This window comes from Hevea brasiliensis, chromosome 4 (genome assembly GCF_030052815.1).
Source record: "Hevea brasiliensis isolate MT/VB/25A 57/8 chromosome 4, ASM3005281v1, whole genome shotgun sequence".
NCBI classification, from domain to species: Eukaryota; Viridiplantae; Streptophyta; class Magnoliopsida; order Malpighiales; family Euphorbiaceae; genus Hevea; species Hevea brasiliensis.
The window spans coordinates 105,058,278-105,078,401 of NC_079496.1; the positions used below are offsets into that span (position 1 = coordinate 105,058,278).

General features: G+C 30.9%; 1 protein-coding gene across 1 annotated transcript; it reads right to left on the bottom strand.

Moving 5' to 3' along the window:
• Positions 1 to 9,433: 9,433 nt before the first annotated feature.
• LOC110639778 (receptor-like protein kinase 5) lies at positions 9,434 to 12,826 on the bottom strand. Its single transcript, XM_021790858.2, has 2 exons — positions 10,132 to 12,826; positions 9,434 to 9,982 (listed from the first exon to the last, which is right to left on the bottom strand). Exons 1-2 carry the CDS (start codon positions 12,752 to 12,754, stop codon positions 9,645 to 9,647), a joined length of 2,961 nt encoding a protein of 986 aa, XP_021646550.2. The 5' UTR covers positions 12,755 to 12,826; the 3' UTR covers positions 9,434 to 9,644.
• Positions 12,827 to 20,124: the final 7,298 nt, after the last annotated feature.

Below are 20,124 nucleotides of genomic sequence, written 5' to 3' on the forward strand. Positions count from 1 at the left end.
CATTTAACTTAGTGATTACTTGTGTATGTATGTGACTTCCTAGGCTCATCACTAATTGGCAATGAGATATGATATTAACTCTTAATATTATCAGAACTCTTTCTTACCATAAATGATTTCTCTAAATCATTTTAGGCATCTCATAGACCATTGTTGACACCTAGTATAGCATGTCATGGCCACCCAATCAGTAACAAGGAATACCTTTAAATGAACCTATAATCATATGTTACCTTGCACTAGAATCTCTCTGTTACAAAATCCCAATCCGAGCTGGAGTCATGGTTTATGTCAAACCCCATTTACTATGAATATTATGTTCTCTTTTAATTCTAATTCTTGATTAATTATATTTTCTTGTCAGCAGAAACTCTTTTCTGACTAAATCTGCCTGTCCTGGCCAGGAACTTGAAACATCAAGAACAATTAAATGAACATAGGATTTTATTCCTATTTACTTAGGGTAATAGATTCCATCTTGATCAACACCTACCTCCATATATAACTAGTAGGAGCCAACACATGCCCATATACCCATACACAGTACAAGTATGAAAGCAGTATCAAACTCAAACCACCTATATACAAGATAACTGTGTTATCTCAGGTTTAAAGATCATATGCACTGATATGATATGATTTATGACAATGTATTGACAAGAGTAAACTCCACGTGCTTGTCATAAATGTCACTAGTTCGGCCTACTTATCATGCATAAGTGTCTATCATGTTTGTTATATGGCATGAGAATTACCATTCTATCTTATTTATATCTCATATAAATAACTTGGGAACAAACATGATTACAATCTTTCTGGATAAGTCATGTCCTTATTGTGAAGTATCATGTAACACTCCTTACCAGTCTAGAGTGCAGCCGAGCAAGTTATGCCACTCAGTGTGCCGGAGTACCAATTCATGTTTCAATTACCCTTTATCCCTTTTAATTCATTTATTTATAATTTTTGATAAATCTGAATTTTTTCACAAATTTTATAGAAAATCCGATAAAGTGCCGGCTATAAATTGGAAACACAGTTCTTCTAAACCTGTTTAAAAACATTTCCAATATAATTTCCAAATCCAAACTCCATTATATACACATATCTCAACTCAATCTCAACATCTCAATACTATTTTCAAAACTTTTCTGTTTACTTCATCACTGGAAGCTCATTCATAAATATTTCTCAACATTTCATTTATCAACATACATTATATAGAAAATTCCAATAACATGAAATTTTATATATTTACATCATCAATAATCTCAAGAGTTTATAGTTACAATCCAAAACTAATACAAAATATAAAATACAAGTGCTACCCCAAAGTCCTAATGTCCTACCATATGCACTGCAGATGTGAGGTGACTCTGGACTCCGGATGCAGATTTGAAGGCTCACCCGGTCTGATGTTAGCTGGGCTCCCCAGCTAGGTCTCCAGTACCTGTGCGTGGCAAAAGCGACGCGCTAAGCAATTCTGCTTAGTGGTGACAATATAAAATAAAATAAAATAAAATAAAATAAAAATAATTATGCATAGTGTATTTTTACATTTTTGGATAGACTTAATTTCTGATATTTATAGCAATATTATTCGATTAAAATTTGGTAAGGTTTATTATCATTGCCCGAGTAACCCATACTAGTTGACTGGACTGGATAAACGGGTAAATTGGCACTGGGTACCAAGTACCTCGTACCATCACACCATCGGTCACATTGTGTCTCCCGGTGTGCAACGGAACAACTAATAAGCTGTAATAATTATCAGGGATAAAATCCCGAGTGTAACAACTCAAATAACATAGCCAAAGGCTATTATGTCACAGAATGGCATGGGAAGCCATGAAACACAGAATGGCATGAAGCCATATGCAGTACTGCTAACAGAACCCTATTGGCATGCCAACTTATCCAAACCAATCTTGCTAGGTGTACTAGGGCATATTACACTTTTAAGTTTCACAATTCTTGAAATTCAAGTTTTAGTGTTACTATTCATTTCATTAGTCAACTAAAATGTTGACTTTTGCATAGACAATAGGTACATTGGTTCTAATACTCCCAACATACCACATTTTGCATTCTAAATTTATTGGTATTGGTTGCCAATACCATTTCTAAACTTAATGTTAATTGGACAGAATTTTCAGTTTTCATGCTTTGTCTTTACTGTTCCATTAGTCATTTTTGCAGTGGAAATTTGGCAAAATGATCAACATGAAAGTTGTTCCTTATTTTGTCTAGTTGCATTTCCTTTTTTGAATCACTCCATTTGGAGTTTTGTAACTCAAGTTATGGCCCAAAAACTACAACTAGCCAGATTAAAATTTTGTCCAGAATTTCTGGACTGACCAAATATACAGTACTTAGAACAATGACTGCAACTCACTTTTTGAATATGTTTTGGTCATAATTTGGGTTAGGTTTCTTCATGAAAGTTGTAGATCTATATCTCAGCTTGTTTTTGGTAAAATTTCAGGTCAATTGGACCTTTCTACACTGAGTTATTGCCAAATGACTAAATACTATTCATTTAGTCATTTTTGCCCAGGCAGAATGCAGGTCACTCGGATTAGGGCAATCTTTTGGTCTACTAAATTTGGTTTTCTGGGCATAGTTTCTTCACCAAAGTTGTGCCATTATGTGTCTAGTTTCATGTGCAATTGGCCTTGCACCAATTGAACCTCTACAATTCAAGGTATTGCTGCCCAAACCTACTGGACTCATGTCCAGTCCTGCAGGTCACCAAGGGCAGCCACACTAAACCCAAATCCCACTACACAATTCACTTCATTTTTTATTCAAACCAAACCAAATGGTTGCTAATTGACCATTAAAACCTACTTCCATCATCACATGATCAAAGTCTCAATTTCCATCCCAAAACCCTAACTCAAACATCACATACCATGCAATATCATTGCATTTCAACATTCCACTTAAGAGATGCAATTTAAGGGCAGTCATACTAGCATGTTAGCTCCATAAAACTCATCACAATCATACCCCAACCAAGGCTGCTGAAATTTAGGGTTAGCATACCAATGGTATTTCATCAATTTTCTTTGTCATTTGCACTCATTCATAGTCCTTAAATATGAATTTAAAGTGAAATTCAAAGTTAGGTCACAAACCTCTATGGACTGAGATTTCCCACTTGCTAGGGTTCCTTTTTCCTTTTCTTTTTGCTCCCAAAAGACTTGCCAAGATGTAAGAACACTTTTTTGTGTTGCTAGGTTAGGGTTTTATTGGGTAGAAGTTAGTGAAATCAAGCTTTGAAAAGCTTGCTAAGGTTGGCTATGGTGGGTATGGGTGACGGCAAGAAGAAGAAATGAGAAGGTGTTCTGATTTTTTTTTCATTTTCTGCCCATTTAGCCTCTTTTAAGTAAGATTATGCCATGTGTCAACATTGGATTGGTTGGGAGAATCTTAATGACATCATTATGATGTCATAATGCCATTTTCTTTTATTTTCTCTCCTTTTCTTGTCTATTTAATTTCAATTAAATTTTTAACAACATTTATTCATATTTTATATTATATAAATTATTTATTTAACTGGACAAGTTGGCCAAAAATCATCTCTGAAGACGAAATGACCAAAATGCCCTCCGTTTGGCTTAACGAGCCAAAATTGTCTGTACCGATAGAAAAATTTTTCTATGTATTTTCTTGGCATTCTAATGCTATAAGAACCTCAATGACCCTTCTCTAGAGTCCCAACAATTATTTTATAATTTTTTCCACCGGTCTAGGGCTCCTAGTTGCGAGAACCGCAACTTCTCACTAGGTTACCCATCGCTAGGGCACCGGCTCATTTAACTTGGTTGTGTTTTATTTCTAAAATTTTTACTAAATTTTTCTTATTAATATTTGAGTTAATTATGGTTCCTCACTTTAGTTTAAATATTTTTCCGGATGTTCTAGCTATTTGAACCGACACTGGTCACCGAAACAGTGGAATGTACGGAGTTGCTACAAGGAGGGTGTTACATATCATTGATTGTGAACCAATTTATGATACTTTGTGCTAGAAATACTGTCACTCATATTCTCAATAACTTAAAAATAGAATTTCTAACAAAATATCAATGAACCTTTTCTATTACACATAAATACATTATGTAAACGGAAAAATAAAAATACCTTTTATTAATAAAATATGTATAAGATACATACTAAATGATATACTCTAGGGCATACTACTAACACTAGGAAGCTTTGGTGATATTAGGGTCATTCTATTGTGTTGAGTGAAATACACGTACCAGCAGCTCTTTGGGTGATGTGAACAGTATTGAGCAGCTCTAAATTGTTTTCAATTTCTCTTTCTTGTTGTTTAAGCTTGCAAATTCCATTTGGGTAAATAATTTCTACTTAGAAGGAGCTACTAAAGTATTTAAGTTTTAATTGTTGATTTTAAGTTGTGTTGAGTTTGAAGCATTCAATTAAGATACGTGAATGGAATTTGATTGTAGGACGTGTTGGAAGTGAACAATGAAGTGTAATCATTATTGAGATTTAATTGATAAAAATTTATTTTGAATGCTATAAATATTTTGGATTAGATTAGTATTATTTTTAGATTTTTTGTTAAAATAATAGGGATTTGATGCTTGGCGTGTTTTGCTAGAGAGATAAATAATGAAGTTTTGGGAAAAAGATAATTTTACATAAGCGGTATATGTTAAACTTATATATAAGACTAGAATGAATAACCATTGAAGCTTTGTGTTTTTTGGACGAGATTTTGGAATGTAGTTTGGGGAAAGGAAGGTTATGTTAGCAATAGTAAATTACAACTTGAATAATTGTTGGAAGTAAAATAAGATGGTAACTAATATTTTATATATATAAGCAAGTAGTAACTAATTTATTAAAAAAAAGAATTGAGTGTAAACCATGAATTTAATTTTGGAGAAGTATAAAAGCATAAAAAGGAATCTTAACCTAAGAACTTTGCTTATGAAGATGGGAGTTGGTTCATAAGAATGATATGTTATTTCTTCACATTGAATTGAGATTTGTCATATTGTTATTAAACTTACAATGGTGGTGAGATTAAGTCCAAGAAGTGTTATTTGATATTAATTTGAGAATTTATCCATGGGAATTGTTGCTAATTAATATGAGAACTAAATTGCAATGGAATTAAGAAGAATGGAGATTTAGAATTTGATTAACTTTTATTTGTTGAACTATGGAAGCGAGTGAAATGAGATTAAAAGGAGAAGTAGAAGATGAGTGTGTGTATATATATATATATATATATATATATATATATATATATATATATATATATATATATATATATATATATATTCATATTAGAAATATAATTGCTTGTATTGTGTTGTTGATTTGTAAGCCTCTAGAATAGATCATGATGATTGTTTGAATAAAGAAAATGAGATTTAAAATTTATAGCTAAATAAATGACCAAATATCTTTAAATATGTACCGAATAGATAATACATTGATGACGAACAATCTATATTTCAACATAGCATATGTACACTATCATTGAGACAATACTTGATATATACATAGCCTTGGGGTATATCAAGTGATCATCCTTTGAGGGTAGCTTTGCATATTTGTATGACTGACATTTTTATATCTTTTGGACCATTAACGTCATCATAGAGCCTAATAAGCCAACCTAGCTATCAGATTGCCAACACTTTAATTATATGGCCTAAGATGGCAAAATCATCCATAGGAAGCATGTAATTAGTATATGCAGATTTCTTTATTTTTCTGATGTTTCAATGAAATTATTTTAGCAAAATTGTTACAGCATAAATTTTATTTCAACTTAATTATATGACTTTGAAATAATTGATATTTATTCAGCTAACACATTTTAGCATAGTATTTGGTAGTATTAAGTACCAAAATCTTTTATGTTGCTCTTTATTATTTATTTATCTGCTCACTGAGTTTATACTCATCTCGTTATTTTAATATTTTAGATACTTTTGGTGATCCAAGATCTAGTAGTCTTGTTTTCATAACTTGTCCTTTCTTTGTTTCACTAGACTAATGGAGGTCAGGCCAACATGCTCCATGTGAAACTTTTGATTCTTTTTCAGACTATCTTAGATTTGTATGTTTAAGTTGCCTAATTACTGGGTTGTAGATATATTCTTTTTTATCCTCATGCTTTGTTTGAATGTCATTCTTAGTAATTTATTATAATTATGTTAGATAAGTCATGCTCAAAATATTTTATAATTTGTTGCTGTCTTCCTTGACCCCTCACAAAGAGGAATTAATTATACTTCTGGATGTTCTTAGTTGGATTAGTTTCTTTGTAGAGTTATTAAGTTATAGAGGTGGGAAAGGCTGTTGGGAGGTTAAGCTCAACTGGAAATAGTTATTAGTTTGTTGAGATAGTAATAACTTGACGTGCAGTATAACAAACTGTCGTGCTAAGGATGCGTATTGTATATCTAAGAGAATCAACCAATCAATAATATTCACTTTTCATTTTCTTATCAATAATTCTTCCCCTATTACTATTCTCTTATGGTATCACAACATCTTCAGTTGACTATGATAAGAATGTCAAACGAATGCTATCCATTTCACTGTTCTAGCAAGTGTTTATATTTTATTAGCAATATTTTAGGGAAACTCCAGTGGCGAATCTAGAAAAAAAAAATTCTATGGTCAATATAGAAAAAAATTATATAATATATTTAGTGCATTAAAAAATAGCGTACTAAATACTCGTATAAAAGCAATTAACTCTTAAATTTAGGAAGATGAGACTCACAACTTTATGGTAAAGGTGCATATACACCATGAGTATACAATAATATGCTTAATTATGTCACTTTGAAATAATTGATATTTATCCAGCTAACCTATTTTAGCATAGTATTTGGTATTATTAAGTACCAAAATCTTTTATGTTGCCCTTTTATTATTTATTTATTGGCTCACTGAGTTTATACTCATCCCTTTATTTTAATATTTTATATTCATCCCTTTATTTTAATATTTTATATTCATCCCTTTATTTTAATATTTTAAAAACTTTTGGTGATCCAAGATCTAGTAGTCTTGTTTTCATAACTTGTCCTTTCTTTGTTTCACCAAACTAATGGAGGTCAGGCCAACATGCTCCATGTGAAAATTTCGATTCTCTTCCAAACTATCTTAGATCTGTATGTTTAAGTTGCCTGATTATTGGGTTGTACATATATTCTTTTTGATCCTCATGCTTTGTTTGAATGTCATTCTTAGTAATTTATTATAATTATGTTAGATAAATCATGCTCAAAATATTTTATAATCTGTTGCTACCTTCCTTGACCATCACAAAGAGGAAAAATCTAATTATACTTTTGGATATTCTTAGTTGGATTAGTATCTTTGTACAATTATTAAGTTATAGAGGTATAAAAGGTTGTTAAGAGGTTAAGTTGAGCTAGAAACAGTTATTAGTTTGTTGAGATAGTAATAACTTGGTACGCAATATAACAAACTGCCGTGCTAAGCATGTGTACTGTGTGTATAAGAGAATCAACCAATCAATAATATTCACTTTTCATTTTCTTATCAATAATTCTTCCTCTGTTACTATTCTTTCATGGTATCACAACTGTGATAAGAATGTCAAACAAATGCTATCCATTTCATTGTTCTAGCAAGTGTTTATATTTTATTAGCAATATTTTAGGGGAAACTCCAGTGGCGAATCTAGGAAAAATTTTTTCTAGGGTCAATATAGAGAAAAATTATATAATATATTTAGTGCATTAAAAAATAGCATATTGAATACTCGTATAAAAGCAATTAACTCTTAAATTTAGGAAGATGAGACTTACAACTTTATGATGAAGGTGCATATACACCACGAGTATGCAATAATATGCTTCATTATGTGACTTTGAAATAATTGATATTTATTCAGCTAACCTATTTTAGCATAATAATTGGTATTATTAAGTACCAAAATCTTTTATGTTTCTTTTTATTATTTATTTATCCGCTCACTGAGTTTTTACTCATACATTTATTTTAATATTTTAGATACTGTTGGTGATCTAAGATCTAGTAGTCTTGTTTTCATAACTTGTCATTTCTTTGCTTCACTAGACTAATGGAGGTCAAGCCAACATGCTCTATGTGAAATTTTCTATTCTTTTTCAGACTATCTTAGATTTATATGTTTAAGTTGCTTGATTACTGGGTTGTAAATATATTCTTTTTGATCCTCATGCTTTGTTTGAATGTCATTCTTGGTAATTTATTATAATAATGTTGGACAAATCATGCTCAAAATATTTTATAATTTGTTGCTATCTTCCTTGACCCTCACAAAGAGGAAAAATCTAATCATACTTTTGGATGTTCTTAGTTGGATTAGTATCTTTCTAGAGTTATTGAGTTATGAAGATGGGAAAAGTTGTTAGGAGGTTAAGCATGTGTACTGTGTATATAAGAGAATCAGCCAATCAATAATATTCACTTTTCATTTTCTTATCAATAATTCTTTCTATATTACTATTCCCTCATGGTATCACAACATCTTCGGTTGATTGTGACAAGAATGTCAAACAAATGCTATCCATGTCATTGTTCTAGCAAGTGTTTATATTTTATGAGCAATATTTTAGGGAAAACTCCAGAGGTAAATCTAGAAAAAAAAAATTTCTAGGGTTAATATAGAGACAAATTATATAATATATTTAGTGCATTGAAAAATAATGTAGTGAATACTCGTATAAGAATAATTAACTCTTAAATTTAGAAAGATGAGACTCACAACTATATGGTGAAGGTGCATATACACTACAAGTATACAATAATATGCTTAATATATAGGCGTCAATTGGTTTCCTATTAATAAAAATATATTCTCTATTTAAAAAGAGAATTTAATATTTAAATTTATGATGGGTCAATTTAAACAAATATATATATATATATAAAAGGCTAATTTAAGGGAAAAAAAAAAAGGGTCAATTGATTCACTTTAACTGTAGTAGATCCACATAAGGAAAACTCTATAAATTTTTCAGGTTATTGGTTATAGACGGGTGTGACAATTAGGTTGATCATTTGTTGTCTTTGCTGAGGCTATAATATGTGAAAAAGCCATCAAACTGATGCATGGATGTTGTGTAGAACAGTTGTCTTTGTTTCTTTTGGCTGCTATTGCTTTAGCGTGAAATAATTTGTTTGGTAATTTGTGACAATGTGTAGATTTTATGTTGAGGCATGCCAACTCAGTTTGCGGTGAACCAAAAACTACAAGGGGAAATTTTATCTTTGGGGAAAAGATTGGGGGTGGAATTAACACAATTTACGCCTATGATCACTCCATTAGAGCATACACTCGCTAGTTCATTGCTAGAAGAAGCAAAAAGCTTTTGAAAACAGAGGAATATGGCGATTCAATAGTAAGAAATTGGCTGCAAAACTTGCTCAGTAATGATTATTTTCATGACCACAGCATATATTTTCATGATTATTTTCAGACAGACAGAAGAAATACTATTATCAGACATCATACGTTGTCATCTAATTTGCTATCGTATTCATCATCTTATACTCTCCTACTTCGCTTGTAACAAGAAAGATAAGTAGGATTGCCAAGGAGATCAGAAGCAACATCAAACTCATCTTTCTAACCTCTCTCCATAATTTCTCAGAGAACTTCTACGTAGAATCTGCAAAACATCCTTCATAGAAGGCCTTGGAGATGGTATAGTGCTAGTACAAATGAGTCCTAGCTTGAATACAGTGGTCATTTCTTCCAGGTAACATGATTCCTTAATTCCCTCATCCAGGCAATCAACGATTGGCTTTCCCTCTGCATTTCGCCTCCAGGCCCATTCTGCAAGGTTGGTATTCTCATCCCCAGTACGAGGTTCTCTTCCTGTCACCAGTTCCAGGAGAACAACTCCAAAGCTATAAACATCGATCTTCTCATTCACTTTTGTCGTATAAGCATGCTCTGTAATACAAGCAACAAAAACATATCAAATTGAGTCTTCATTTTTTTTTTTTTTTTTTTTTTTGCTTTTATAGCTAAAATTATTGAGTCGAGTAAAATATTACTCTGAGTACTTGACAAAGCATTTTGAAGGTATCTTATGCTCTTACCTGGGGCAATGTAACCAAAAGAGCCTGCTACAGTAGACATCGTGTGAGCCTCTCCTTGCTTAGCCAACAATTTAGCAAGTCCGAAATCTGCAATTCTTGCCTCAAATTTAGAATCCAACAAGATATTGCTAGACTTGACATCTCGATGGATGATAGGTGGGGAGCAGTCATGGTGCATGTAGCATAATCCTTGTGCAGCTCCAATGGCAATCCGCATCCTTTTAGGCCAATCCAAGACAACATGATGGATTGAATTTGTCCTTGGTGATGATCTTCTGTTCTTTCCATGAAGCCAACTATCCAGGCTTTGATTCTCCATATACTCGTAAACAAGAAGCTTCGATTCCTCACTTGAAATGCAGCACAACAACTTCACTATATTTGAGTGTCTAACTGTGCCTAGGATTTGAACTTCAGCCGCAAATTCTTTCTCGAGCTTCCCATCAAATTTTCTATTGCTCGAAATCCTCTTAACTGCAACAAATTCTCCTATATGGTTCACAACAATGCGGTATACCTTCCCTGACCCTCCACTTCCAATTAGATTACTTTCTGTCAAACCTTCCAAAATGTTTGCTTCTGTGAAATCCACTTTATGGAATGTGGTCATCTTCCATGTTGCCAGATCACGATTTTGCTTCTTTCTCGTATTATGTCTAACAATGACTAAGGTTAATATAGCAGTAGCCATGGAGATAGTTATGGAAAAAACAAGAATCATGGCAAGAACTTTAGAGGACAGTTTGTTGGAATTGTGAGAACTGATATAGCAATTTGGAAGGTTTAGAACTGGATTAGCGGCACAGAGATTAGAATTGTTCAGGAAGCCATTCTCATAAGCAAGGTTGTCAAACTGCCCTGGAATTTGCCCAGAAAGTTGATTGGAGGACAAATTGAGTACTAGAAGCTTCAGTTGGCCTAACTCGGATGGAATTTTGCCAGAGAAATGGTTTTGAGATAAGTCCAAGTAAAGTAGGACAGGTATAGACCCCATCACTGCTGGGATTTGGCCTGAAAGTGCATTTCTTGAGAGATTTAGAGTAGTCAGTAACTTCCAGGAGATTATCTTGGTTGGAAGTTGACCTGATAGTTGATTACCATCAAGCATAAGAGTATTAAGACGAGACAGGCTGGTCACTTCCACTGGAATTTCACCTGAAAACATATTGTTACTTGCCTCAAAAACAATCAAATTCACCCAACGAGATATCCCAACAGGAATTGCACCAGAAAATTTGTTGTTGTTAAGCTCCAACCTGGAAAAATTCCAAGCCAGCGAGCTTGGAAGTTCCCCTGAAAATGAATTATCACTTAGCATCAAGGATGTCATACTGATTGCTGTCCAAATACCTGAAGGTATTTCGCCAGTAAAGTTGTTGTTGTAAAGATGAACCATGAGCAAAGTATTACAGTTTCCAAGCGACCGAGGAACCTCACCAGTGAGATTGTTTGAAAACGCAATAACACTTACCAAAACACCTCCAGCACAGAGATTTTCTGGTAGTTGACCACTAAAATGATTGGCTGAAACCTCAAAAAATTCGAGCTTCGAATGAAGGCCTAGTTCTGGTGGCAGGACTCCACTCAAGTTGTTGGTGAAAACCTTAAAAGTTTTCAGTGTAGAAATAAGGCCTATACTTGAGGGTATTTCACCAGAAAACTGATTCCTATATAGATTGAGAAGCTTCAAATTCTGTAACTTGCCAAAGTCTTCTGGTATTGAGCCAGTCAAGTTGTTCATAGCAAGATCAATTTCAACCAAATTCCATGCTTCTACTTTCTGGGGGATCTCCCCAGACAATTTATTGAGAAACAAATACAAATAGGTCAAATTCTTCAACAAAAATAACCCACCAGGAATACTACCTTCCACATTGTTTATTGCCAAATCCAGTTGCTTAAGACTTGAAAGATTGGCAAAACTGTCTGGGATGAGACCGATCAAATTGGCATTTCTAATCCACATGAATGTCAACTTGCTTAGCATACCAAACTCCGCCGGAATTGGTGAAGGCACAAACCCATTATAGGCCAAGCCTAATTCTACAAGGTTGGCCAAGTAACCAATCTCATTCGGAAGGGTCCCATTGAACTGGTTTGAATTCAGATACAAGTATTGCAACTTCGTTAGGTTACCTATCGCAGGCGGAATATCACCAGAGAAGTTATTAGCCCCAAGATTCAAGTATTTGAGAGTTGAAAGCCGGAAATCAATATCATCTGGGATTGGACCCACAAAATAATTTTGAGAAAGATCCAAGCTTTGAAGCTTTGAGCAATTGAAAACAACTCTTGGAAATTCTCCGGGGATGTTGTTATAGGACAAGTCCAGAACGGTGAGGTTTCTGAGGGCGCAAATGGTTGCCGGGATTGTTACTTTGATGTCCTTGTCGCTGAGCAAAAGTGAGGTAACCTTACCGTTGGTGCAGTAAATCTCCGTCCAATTGCACGGCGAGGATGAGGAGGCCCAGGACTGTAGAGACGGTGGATTGCCCAGTTGTTGCTTGAGCTTCAAGAGGATGTCAAGCTCTGTATTCACATTTTGTGAAATTACAAGGAAGGGTATCGATGTTAGGAGTAAGGATAGGAAGAGGTTCAGAAATGGAAAGGGTAGTTTGAACATTTGCAAACCGATTCTGAGTTTTGCTGGGAAAAAGGGGAGAGAAACTGACGGCTTCTTTCAAATTTGGCGAGCCGCGGAGATCATATGCATGGATTGGGATGTGGAAATGACACTGAGATTTTTGTTAATTACATTTCCACCACTAAAAGTGATTGGATGAGTTGATTGCTTCTAATAATAATTAATTGTTACGAGTATTCCCGTTAAGAAAAATACTTTAAAGATATATTTATCAAAGGCTATTAAAAAAGTTTAAAATTAAATTTAATAAATTTTAATTATAAAAATATTACAATAATATAATAATTTTTTTAAATTTTGTTTTCAAAAATATTTAAAATTATGTTTTTTTAAAAAATAATTTTAACTGTTTAACCTCAATATTAAATTAGTCATATCTTTTGTGTATTACAAATTATTTTTTTATTTTATTTTAATAATATATTTTAATATTTATATTTTTTATTTTTAAAATCATACTAAAATTTTATTAATATTAAAAATTTTAATTAATTATATTAAATATTAGTATCATTGATTCATCATTGAATGATAAGGAATACAATGAAAATGAGCCATTTCCATGAAAATTTTTTTAATCTCATTTTTTAGGTAAATATGTTTTTCTAATGTAATACTAATAATTACTAAAATAAAATTATTAAGTCAAACATTATTTAATACTAATAATTAAATTTAATAAAATATTTTTAAATGATTAAATAAACGTATCTAATATTTTTTTATTTTTTAAATTTCAAATATTTTTTATAATTAATAATTAAAAGAAGATAAAAAGTTAATTAAAATAAAAATTTAAATATTTTATATTATTTAAATCTTAAATATTTTATATTTTTAAATAAAATCAATTTAAAAATATATAGCATTTTCTATCAAGTAGCATATATATCAACAGATATTAATAAAAATTACATAAAAAAAATAATAAATGACAAAATTTTAAGTCGCCTTCTTAAAATACATGGCATGATTTTGTGAATTTATTTATATATTTTATTATATATATATATATATATATATATACACTCCAAGTATGGTTTAGTACAAATCAACTGTATCCACCAAATCATTTCAATTCAAGGGCAAACGGATTAGGAATTTTTATTTATTTTTTTTGTCAATTTGGACAGCTATTATTTCATTATATTAAAAATTATATACTATGATATTATGCTAAAATATAGTCATATATAGGAAAGGCTCGTTAAGTGATTTAATTTGTTCATCTTTTTATCAATAATTTAATAGACTTGTCACTTAGTGAATTTATTTTCCCTTCTCTTTTTATCAGAATTCTGATGATAATGCTAGAATTTAAAGGGCAATTGTGTAGTTTTGAAGATGATGATGACCAATTTTGCATTGTTTTTGCTCAAAGTCCAACCAACTTTAATTTATTGTTTGCAAAATATTTTTAATTTTAATAAAAATTAAATAAAAAATAATAATGAAGACACGAGAGATGAACTTGGAAGGAAGGTTCGTGCTTCAAATTTTCTACTCAATCACTATCCACATATCTATTAGTTGTTCAATGTTGACTGTTTTAATTGAAAAAATGTTCACCATTTCAGTTGAAAATTCCTTGGTCTTACGCCTTTTCTCCTTCTATTATATAAAATAATTTTAATATTTTTATAATTATTTTATTCACCACAAAAAAAAAAAAAAAACGAAATCAATTGCCAAATTTTATTAGTAATCATCAACGTTTTATTAATGAAATTTTGATCGACAATATAATTTAATAAGTAAAAGTGGTGTCAAATATTAATTTTATTGAGTATGTCTGTTTAACTTTTACTTATTTTAATTAATTAAATAATTAAAATTATTAAGTAAAAAATCTAGGTAACTGAAAATTACATCAGGGAATTAAATAAAATCTATTGCAATAAATAAAAATAATTATTAAAAATAAATTAGAATTTAAATTAAAATAAAACTTTTAGATATAATGGGATTTGTGTTCTTTCTCTAATAGAATTTAGCTAAAGATTTTTCATTAGTTAAATTCTAAATTTTCTACCACATTTCAATCTATTAGGATCTCCCAACTTATGAAAAATATAAAAGAACAAGTTAAAATGCCATTAGAAAACAAAGGAAATTGAATTATACTAAAATTCCTATTTTGTCAAAAATGGTAGAATTAAAAATAAAAAAAAAATAAATTTTGATCAAGTCATAAATTAATATTAAGGTTTCGTTTGTTTTACGAAAAATATTTTTCTAGAAAATATTTTTCGTATTTTCTGGTGTTTGGGGCATTCAGAAAAATTGATCAACAGAAAATATTTTCCTAGTTAAAGGAAAAATTAAGTTATTTTTAAAGAAAATGACTTCCATTTATCAAAAGAGGAAATCATTTTTCATTTTATAAATTTTAATAATCTTATTAAAATGTAAACATACTTCTATATACATAAAATTAATATATATTATTAATTTAATATTATAACCAAACATTAAAAATTATTTTTATGAAAAATATTTTTTTTTATGAAAAATATTTTTCGTATATAAATTATTTTTCATAAAATAAAGGGAGCCTAAAACTCATGCCATAGTTATTAGAGATGCCTAAGACATAAAACTAAGACATAGAAAAAGAAACCTTAAATTTGTGCATTATACAAATCCATAAAAATTAACAAAAATAAAGCCAATGCAGAAAACATAAAATTAAACAGTAAACTTATAAAATTTACTATTGTAAAAAAAACAATTATAAAATTTACTAAAAATAGTAAGTTTACATAGAAAATTTCAAACTTTTACCATGATAGCTACACATCAAATTGAAATATAATAAAAAGCACTACATTTATTGATGCAAGATTAATTATTTAAAAACAAAAATTGGATAGATTATTTAAGCAAAATTATTCCATTTATCTATAAATAATTTGACAAATCTAAAAATAAAAGTAAAATCTAGATATTTTAAAGTCATACAAATAAAAACAACTTAAAATAAGAAAAATCTAGATATTTTTAAAAATTATTTCTATCATTCTATAATATGGAAATTGATTTTGCAAAATTAGGTTATAGAAACACAATCAAATATGAACTAAAATTTTAAAAATTTATAAAAGAAAAAATGTTTTTAAAGCGATTGAAAAGGTTATTTCATATGCAAACAGCCCAATAAAATCATTGAGAATGTCTTAAATCTAACAATATCATGTTGGAAATGTAGAAAATATAAAAAGTGACAAAAATGCATCTTTTAGACATTAGGTACCCAAAATTAGAATTGCTTCCCTTAAAATAAGGGAGTTTTGTTGGCATCTTGAAAAGCTTAGAAGGGCAAGAACACAACATGAGAAAAAAAAAAAAAAACTTTTGTTATTATTTAATTAATTAATTTAGAACTAAGTGAATATATAGTGATTAGTGTGCAAATTGAATAAATTTAATTAGAATGAAAAGAATATAGTATGAAATAGCTCTCCACACACTAAAATACAATAGAAAAATACCTTAAATTGCTTAATTATTAGCCAGCTAAAATAAGATATATTTATAAGAAAGTAAGTGTAACACCCCTTACCCGACTACAGTGTAGCCGAGCAAGACATGTCACACTCAGTGCCTGAGCACCCTATTTTATCTTATTTTATTCCTTTAAAAATTTTGTTATTGTTATATTTTAATATCAATTATCTTTCTATGGAGAAACCAGCGAAGTTTCCCCTGTTTCTATTACCATTTGACGTATTTCACTATTCACCTGTTTGAAATTCAATAATATTTTCAAAATAAAATCTCATAATCATCTCATATTTCAATATCATCCATGTATTTCAATTCTCATATTCATTCTCATCCACTTTCCTTCATACTCCATTCACATATCAAAATTCTCATATTTCCATTAATTTACATAATTTGCAAACTAATTGAATAAATTTATAATTTACATGATATACAAATTAATTACATATGAACTAATCAATTTATTAATTTACATCACATAAATATTACTTACAAATTCTTAGTTTACAATTCTTAGTTTACATTACAACATACAAAATATTTATAATATACAAAATACATAAAATAATTTATATGGGCCCTATCTACATGCATTACTGAAGAGGTGACAACCTTGAACCCTTCTGACTCTTCTGCAGATCTGGACTTCAAAATCCTAGTCGGGATACGGCTTACTACTTCTTTCTCTTTTGCCCTCTGTGATTCTGGGTCCATACCTTAACCTAAAATAATCAAAGAAAACAGATCTGTATTAGTGTCACCTCGACTCATATGAATGCAATGCATGTTATGCACACAATCTTATTCTATCTATCGATGCCTAGGAACGCCTAAACCAGGCTCTGATACCAATAAATGTGACACCCCTTACCCATCTACAGTGTAGCCAAGTAAGATATGCCACACAGTGTACCGGAACACCATATTTTATCTCAATTATTTTTATCCTTCCTTAATTTATTTCTTCATCGTTATGAAGTGCAATTTGTGAAATTTAACTCATTTAAGTCATTTATTAAAATTTTAAATTCATTTGAGGTTCCGAAAATTTTATAGAAAATCCGGCAGAGTACCGGCTAAAAATGGAAAAAACAGTTTTTCGGAACCTGTGAAAAACACTTCTAATAGTCATTCAATTCCACAACTCCCAATTTTCTCATCAATTCTAAAAAATTCTTCCATTTGTCATTCATTCATTTAACATCATAATCATGTACATTTCATTTATAAATATAAATTTACAAATACTGATATTCATACCAAATTATATTACATAAGTTTCAATTTATATATGAGAAAATGAAAGTTTAATTACAAAATGCAAACAGTATAAAATACCAAAATGGGACCTAGTATCCTACCAATGCACTAAAGTCTGTGAGGTGACACGGACACTATGCAGAACTGTGAACGGCCTCACCCAGTCTGTGGTTTACTGGGATCTCTGTCCAAATCTTCAGTACCTACGCGTTACAAAAGCGACGCGCTAAGCATAAAACTTAGTAGTGCCAATAATACAAGAAAATATAATATGCAAATAAAAGTAAAAATTTCCTAGTTATTGTGTTTATAAGAAATAAATAATTACTAACTTATTGTTTAGTCGAAGGCTAATTACGTTTTATGATATTAACTCATTCTAACATTTTATTAATCGTTTTCTTAATGATTTTGAGCTTCTTTTTATTGTAATCATTCTTGTTCTTTATCTTGATATTTAATTTCCTTACTTTTTTTAATAATCAATTCAATTTCATTTATACTTTTCCATGCCCAAGTAACCTATACAAATTGATAGGACTGGATAAACGGGTAAACTAGCATGGGTACCAGGTACCTCGGGCTGTCACACCATCAGTCACAATGTGTCTCCCAATGTGCAGACAGAATGGCTAATAAGCCATAAAAGCAATAAGGCATAAAGCCAAGTATAACATCATAATCAGTATAGCCATAGGTTATCATATCACAGAATGGCATGAAGCCATACGCAGTACTGCTATCAGAACCCTATTGGCATGCCAACCTATCCAAACCAATCACACTAGGCCTATTAGGGCATATTACAAAGTTATTTCCTGAATATTTGTACTTAACATATAAGGTTACTATTCATTTGGTCATTTAAGTCAAATTATTGACTTTCTCATATATAATAGTTACATGAGTTTTAGTCACATAGATTTACCACATTTTGGTTTCCAAAAGTGTTGGCATTAGTTGTCAATCCATACTTCTAACCAATGGAGAATAAATCCAAATTTTAATTATTGAGTACTAGAGTTCACTGTTCCATTAGGCCATTCTACAGTGAGAATTTGGCCAAGTGTTCTTAATTAAAGTTGTTCTTTATTGTGTCTAGTTACATTTCACTTTTTGAATCACCCCATTTAAAGTTTTCTAGCTCAAGTTATGGCTATTTCACCATAACTGATCGGATTGCCTTTACCCAGAATTTCTGGGCAATTCTTAGATATTGGCAGTTTTTGTACACTAACTGTAGGTGAGTTTTTGAATAGGTTATGATCAAAATTTGGGTTTGTTTTCTTCATGAAAGTTGTAGGGCTATGTCTCAGCTTTTCTATCGGCATAAAATTCAGGTCAATTGGACCTTTCTACACTGAGTTATGACCAAATGAATTAACATTGTTCATTTGGTCATTTTCCAGGGACAGCATATTGGTCACCCTGATTAGGTCAATTTTTAGGGCCACTTAGGTTGGTTTTCTAGGCAGGGTTCCTTCACTAAAGTTGTGGTATTTTGTGTCTAGTTTAACTTTCAATTAGCCTTGCACTGATTGGAGTTACCTAGCTTGAGTTATAACCCCAAGAGCACACTGGAGTTAAAGGGTCCAGAATGCACACTTAAGGCAGTCTAATTCTTTACATTAGTTAATGTCACCAATCACTCCATTTTCAATTCAAACTACACCAAATGGTCACTAAATGACCATTACAATATCATTTTGTGTTCAATTGCATCTACCCCCATATTTGAATTTCAAACTCTAGCCCTAAAATTCCAAAGTTTCAAATTCTTACACTAAACTCATAAATTAATATTTAAGTGATACAATCATATCAAGGGCAGCCTATTCACTCATTTAATTCAAAGAAATCATCAAAACCATAACAAGTCCATGGCTGCCCAAAATAGGATGACACTTTAACATATTTATTTTTTTATGGAATTTCACATATCCTAGCTCAAATTATCATTCTAACAAGAAATTTAAAGAAAAGAGAAAAGGAATTGGACACTAACCTTATTGGAGCTAACTCCCAAGCTTGCAAAACCTTCCTTTTCCTTCTTCTTTTTGCTAGCAAGAGAGAGTTTAAGATGTAAGAAGCAGTTTTTATGAAAGAAGCTAGTGGTTTTATGGTGTGTTTTTATGAGAATTCTAGTGAGAAGGAGGAGCAACAATGAAGGTATGTGTAGAGAGAGAGGTGTCTCGGCTGAATGAGAAAGAAGAAAGCAGAATTTGTTTCTTTATTTTGACTTCTTTTTCCCATTTTAAATGAATTTAAGTGTGTTGTTAAATTGTAATTGGGTGGGGGCATTTTAATGACATCATGTGATGTCATAATTCTCAATTTCTTTCATTTTCTTTTTCTTTTCTTTACTACTCATTTTTAATTTAATTTTTAGCAATATTTATTCATATTTTATGTCATAATAATTATTTACTTAACTTGACAAATCGGTAAAAAATTATCGCCGAAGACGAAATGACCAAAATGCCCTCCGTTTGGCTTATTTAGCCAAAATCGTCTGTACCGATGGAAAAAATTTTTTTAAGTCTTTTCTTGGCATTCTAATGCCATAGAAACCTCAATGACTC

Bases quoted from the DNA above. Each gene is read 5' to 3' on its own strand.
- LOC110639778 (XM_021790858.2), bottom strand. From the start codon at position 12,754: ATGTTCAAACTACCCTTTCCATTTCTGAACCTCTTCCTATCCTTACTC. The intron at 9,983-10,131 runs GTAAGAGCATAA...CTTGTATTACAG, and splicing joins TTTTGGTTACATTGCCCCAG to AGCATGCTTATACGACAAAA.